The sequence below is a fragment of the Neophocaena asiaeorientalis genome, unplaced genomic scaffold (assembly GCF_003031525.2).
Source record: "Neophocaena asiaeorientalis asiaeorientalis breed wild unplaced genomic scaffold, Neophocaena_asiaeorientalis_V1.1 scaffold204, whole genome shotgun sequence".
Classification (NCBI taxonomy): domain Eukaryota; kingdom Metazoa; phylum Chordata; class Mammalia; order Artiodactyla; family Phocoenidae; genus Neophocaena; species Neophocaena asiaeorientalis.
The window spans coordinates 7485591-7491590 of record NW_020173922.1 but is presented as its reverse complement, the minus strand read 5'-3'; the positions used below and the strand labels follow the sequence as shown (position 1 = coordinate 7491590).

The 6000-nt window shown below is 46.8% G+C and overlaps 1 protein-coding gene across 8 annotated transcripts in view; it reads right to left on the bottom strand.

The window, feature by feature from the left end:
* The window catches only part of ARHGAP26 (Rho GTPase activating protein 26), a 469933-nt gene that overhangs the window by 348450 nt on the left and 115483 nt on the right, over window positions 1–6000 (bottom strand). For all 8 annotated transcript variants that reach the window (XR_003004075.1, XM_024752249.1, XM_024752250.1 and 5 more), the window contains one exon: window positions 2298–2369. Coding sequence is in view for 7 of the 8 variants with exons in the window: in XM_024752249.1 (XP_024608017.1) it covers window positions 2298–2369 (72 nt within the window). In the remaining variant the exon portion in view is untranslated. The remainder of the gene's footprint in view (window positions 1–2297; window positions 2370–6000) is intronic.

Below are 6000 nucleotides of genomic sequence, written 5' to 3'. Positions count from 1 at the left end.
TTGCGGAGCACAGGCTCCGGACGCACAGGCTCAGTGGCCACGGCTCACGGGCCCAGCCGCTCCACGGCATGTGGGATCTTCCCAGACCGGGACACAAACCCGTGTCCCCTGCGTCAGCAGGCGGACTCTCAACCACTGCGCCACCAGGGAAGCCCCAGAAGTAAGGTCTTTGAGGTATTCCTGAGTCTGCTCCCTAGATGGCCTAGTAGAGGGGTTGTTTCTCTGTGTTCTCTTAAACACACGTAATACTGTGATATACATGTACGGGGATGGGGGTTGGGGAAGAGGAACAGGTAGACTGAAAAAAATAAAATACCGAAGGGGGAGGGATGAGAAATCATCCCCAACGTCATCACCTCATTCTTCAACAGGAATGAGAGAAGAGAATGTGTGTGAGGGGAAACATGTTTTGGTGAGTGACTATTGCATATAAATTTTTTAATTCTTGTGTTTCTCACCATCTATAGCCCCCAGCAAAGTACCTGCTCCTGTCACTCGGATCACTGATACTAACCCCAAAGGAACCCACTGAGCCTTCTGCTCTTCCTCCGTGGTAACTATGGTAACCCCCACGCCGCCCAGGGAAGAGGCTGGCGTGAGAGGCGTCAGGAGACGCCTACTGGAGAAGTGACTTCTGGAAAGATAACTCAGTGAATGAGCCACTGGGTGTTTGCGGGAGGGGAAAGCACAGGCCCCAAGGCCACGAAAGAGACAGTGCTCCTTGGGTCTGAGAACTCAGGGAGGGGCACTCGGCATTTTCCCATCCATCCCTGGGCTTGTTTCCGAGTCTCGGACAAAAATCTTAGTGGAATAAGACTTCCTTTAAATTATACATTCCTTAACCTCTGACAGAAGACCAATGAGCTCCAATATCTTCATAAATGAAAACTGTAAAGTTGGTAGGGAAGTGCTGTAGCAGTGGAAGAAGAATCTTGGCCATGGTCCCTCCTTCAAACTAGGGCCATTCCTCCCTCTGAATAACCCTGACTGAACCGAACATCTCTGTCACGTTCTAATCATATTCATTTTTAGAAAGCACATGCACTTAGTTGGGGGCTGAGGGGTGAGCACACTTCATTACACTTCAGCTATGTTTTTCCCACCTACAGGCAGGTATCTCTCAAGGCCATTTCACAACTGAGTAAAATCCACACCTTCTCCACAAGTAAGAGGGTGATGTTGCCCAAAACCCCCTGCAGGTGGCACAAGGGACTGCGGCCGAATGACTCAGCTCCAGGAAAAAAAAAAAAAAAAAAAAACAGGAAGAAAATCTTGAAAATCTTTTTGCTTTCATTGATTCCAATGAAAACATCTTGCCCGCAGGTGGTCTCTAACACTCTACTGAAGGTCAATCTCGCTAGGGTTGTCTAGTGATTTATCACAGGGCAGGGGACCCCAGAGAATCCACCTTTAAAAAATGAATAAAATTTCCTTCTCAGTCTTTCAGTAACAGGTTAGAGTCAGCCAACTTTCAGCTACAGTCCCTCCAGGTCAGCTATAACAAATGGTGACCTCTGGGTTGAAGCAGTCCCGCTTTTTGACTTGCACAATGTGTAATATATATTTTTTAAATTATTTGCCAGCATTTTTTGAAAGCCAGGAAATTTCATACAAAACTCTTTAACTGGGACTTCCCTGGTGGCTCAGTGGATGAGACTCTGCGTTCCCAGTGCAAGGGGCCTGGGTTCGATCCCTGGCCAAGGAACTAGATCCCACATGCATGCCGCAAATGAGAGTTAGCATGCCACAACTAAGGAGCCTGCCTGCCGTAACTAAGACCTGGTGCAACCAAATAATAAATAAATGAATAAATAAATATTTAAAAAAAAAAAAAAAACTCTTTAACTTTTCAGTTTCTCTTGAAAAAAATGTAACGGTCTAATGACAGAGGGCTCCTTTTCATACACAGCTAAAGTGGGCTAAGAAGAGGGTCCCCATGCCCCCAGGGGCCTATTTGCAACCCCTGTCCTAGGCTCCAGTCCTGGACCTTCACAAACATACAATTCCATGGTGTCCAAACACACAGGTATCTACTCACACAAAGGAGGCGTGGTTTCTTCCTTTGGATGATTTATGAACTAGCACAACATGATTAGATGTCAAAACAATAGAATGACAGCTCTGGGGTTGACCCCTCAGTCTTACTTCAGACACTTGTGAAGAACAGATCAGCTGGGCTCTAAGCTTATTTGCCCAGGATTCCCTGAAAATGGTGGGCTTAGATCTTCTGAAGAAGGTGGTGTGTTTTCCAGACCTCCTGCCCTAAAACCCAAGAACAAGGCTTGCGAAATTCTCACCTTGGCAGCCCCAATCTGCTCCTTTCGAAATTTCTCCAAGGGAGTGATGAGCACTTCGCTGGCATTCTCAATCTGGAGAGGAAAAGCAGAGGGGTCGGGGAGGGGGACAGAGAGGCAGGGTCAGTAAAGAACCACAGCAGTGCTGGCACAAAAGGCCTCCGCATGCTTCAGTATAAGATCTCAGTAAGCACAATGGTGCACGTGTCACCTCTTCCTTACACCTGACCCAACAGCAGGCCAAATCAAAATCTAGTCATCGGTTCAAAACACAGCATTCTTCCTGTGCATGAGTAAGATAGATTCTTGAAAAATAAAAATGAGGACCTCTAAAAATGTAAGCAACCACACTGATGGCAGAGCGGAACTGGTGGCAGAGCAGGGTCTAAATTTCAAGCTTCAGGTGACATCTTCTTGTAAATGCTCATTCAGCCAAGTTATATTTAAGTAGATATATTTAAACACTGAGGTCAACACTGAGTCTAGGTTAACCCTCCCCCCAAAAAATCCTCCACTTTTGGTGGCATGAAAACCACCCAAGCCTGATTCTGTGTAGCCCTACCTGTTCTGGACGGGGATCAGGTCGCTTGTACCTCCTGTCCACTGGCTGCTTTTCAACTTCATCTCACCGCACTCACCCCCTCAGGTCCTGCCCTCAACTAAACGGTCACCCGAATGCACCTCAAATGGGCCAAACCTGCCCCACTTCTGAGCCTTTGCATTTGGCTGTTCCCTCAGATGCTTTGTCCCCAAATACTTGTGCGCACAACTCATTACTTATTGTAATTCAGGTCACCTCTTTAGAGAGGCCTTCTCTGACCACCAATGCAATCCAAAGAAACTTCCCACTACCCCACCAAGTGTTTTCTTCAGAAGATGTAAGCCAGCTGAAGTTTTCTGGTTCAGCATTACAAGACGTGCACATGCATGCGCACACACACGCACACACACACGCCACCCTCTTCTAAATGTTCACTTGTCTACCACCATCCCCAAAACACAGAAGAGTGCTGAAAAAAGGAGCACTCAAACATTTTTCAATGACTAAATGAAAGAATGATTTCTTGATTGGCTGCCAACTGTGTGACCACAGGCAAAACATTTAACCCCTCTGGGCTCTAATTTCCTCATCTGCAAAATGAGAGGGGTGGATGGCTCCAGCTCTAAGATTCTATGGTCTTTTCTAAGACAGCACAATATTTTACAAGCTTTCCTTTTAAGTCATTCATTGCTCACTCGTCATTCAGCTAATTATTTCAGGAATCTCCTCACAACAAAGCATTATTTTTCTAAATCACATGCCTATCCATTGCAATGAAACCAACAGGGTAAATGCCAGAAGCCATAGATGGAGAGAGCAAAGAACTAATAGACAATGTGAGGGGTAGAAGGTGGCAGGTCTCCAAATTTATTGCCACTTGCCTTTTCTTCAATTTTGAGAGCACTTACTTTAAAAGAGAGCATTTTAACTCTAGAGTGTTGCAATGTTATTTAACTTGCTTGATTTTTATTGTCATTTGATGTTGCTTTATTGGCTCACTTATTTCAGTCTTTTCCACAAATCAAGTGTAAGTCTCTGAAACTCACAATGGAGCTCTGAGCCACTAAGCCATTGGTTCTCAACATTAGCCGAAGGTTAGGCTCACCTGGGGAGCTTTTAAAATTCCCGATGTCCAGGCCACACTCCAGAACAATAAATTAGAATCTCTGTACTTCGATCCAGGCAACAGTGTTTTTTAAACTCCCCAAGTTGTTCCAGTGGACACCCATGGGAGAGAAGCCAGCCCTAACTGGATGCTAAATATACAAAAGCCCTAACTTCCCACCTGGGAATCAGGACACCCAAGTCCTTGTCCCAGTCCTGCTACAGCACGCCATCAGCCTTCAGGAGACCTCACTTTTCTTAGCTCTTAAATGAGGGACTGCACACGGTGAGGAATACGGTCTGTCTGGGTCTAAGATTCTATGACTATGTGATTTCCACTCAGTTCCAAGCACTGTGCTGATATTCGAGGCACAGCAGTCCATTCTCTGCCCTTCAAGAACTCATATTTCGGGCTTCCCTGGTGATGCAGTGGTTGAGAGTCTGCCTGCCGATGCAGGGGACACAGGTTCGTGCCCCGGTCCGGGAAGATCCCACGTGCCACGGAGCGGCTGGGCCCGTGAGCCATGGCCGCTGAGCCTGCGCATCCGGAGCCTATGCTCCGCAACGGGAGAGGCCGCAACGGTGAGAGGCCCATGTACCGCCAAAAAAAAAGAAAAACAAAAAAAGAACTCACAGACACGTGCAGTGACTCTCAGGACACAGTGTGGTACATGCAGAATCAGAGGCATGAACTAGACATTCAGAAAACACAAGGGATGGCCAAATATCCCATCTGGGGAGTCAGGGAAGGCTTCCCAAAGAAGGTACAGCTTTGCTAGGCTAAGCTGAATTGATGATGAAGCTGTCACAGGGTGAGGAGGTAAGGAAGGGGCTTGCGATGGCCAGATACTCAGAGGCAGACAGTAGAAACTAGATTCACTGACATTAATAATAAAATTGCAGAGGCAAGCTGGAAAGTATAATCCAGTCATTGTTCCCTTACCCCAGACCTTAGCAATCTGCAGGGTATTCATCGTGATTTGCTCACCATACCCTCCACCCCCAAATAATAACTCTGCCAAGAATCAGACTCAAAAGAATCACTTCCCTTTCTGAGGCACTAGCACGTGCACAAACACACAAGCCTTCCTCCGCCTCCACCCACTGCCATCCCTGCTGCTGCTGCTGCCGCCGCCACCCTCCTGATTCTGGTTCAGGCACCCAGCAGTGAGCAATCAAGGCAAATAGTGTCTCTCTCCGCAGAGCAGAAAGTGAGAGGCTTCTGCTCTGGTTGGAGTTTTAAAGAAATGCCAGCTGCTTTGGTATCACACGCACTTGGGTTTGAATCCAGGCTGTGCTACTTATTAAACTGTGTGATCTTGGGCATGTTACTTAACAGCTGTAAACCTTGGTATCTTCATCTGGACAACGGTGATGATAAAGGTCCCACTTCACAGAGTCATCATGAGGGTTAAAGTAGAAAATGCATGGCTACATGTCTTGGTAGAGGCTGTGAACTGAACTGCATCCCCTCCAAAATTCATATACTGAAGCCTTAACCCCTGTTAAATTAAACAAGGATGCCATTAGATTGAGGTGACTCTAATGCCTTAGCAGCCTACATAAGCAAACCAAAACCTCAAGGTTAAGAAACTGAAATCTAAGAAGCTGAAACCAATCACAAACAACTAGACTTTCCCAAATAAGGCAACCGCTTAAGCTAGAGCCAATCAAATAATTTCCTTGCTTTGTTTACACATCTGCTATATAAAAGTCTTTGCCCTACCTCCTGCTGATGGAGTGCTCCTAACCACTTCTGGGTTGGTTCTCCCCAATTTGAATCAATTTTTTTTTTTTTTTTTTTTGGTATGCGGGCCTCTCACCGCTGTGGCCTCTCCCATTGCGGAGCACAGGCTCCGGACGCGCAGGCCCAGCGGCCATGGCTCACGGGCCCAGGCGCTCCGCGGCATGTGGGATCTTCCCGGACCAGGGCACGAACCCGCGTCCCCTGCATCGGCAGGCGGACTCTCAACCACTGCGCCACCAGGGAAACCCCCTTGAATTAATTTTTGTTTAAATAAACTTAAAAATTAAACATGCCTCAGTTTATCTTTTAACACC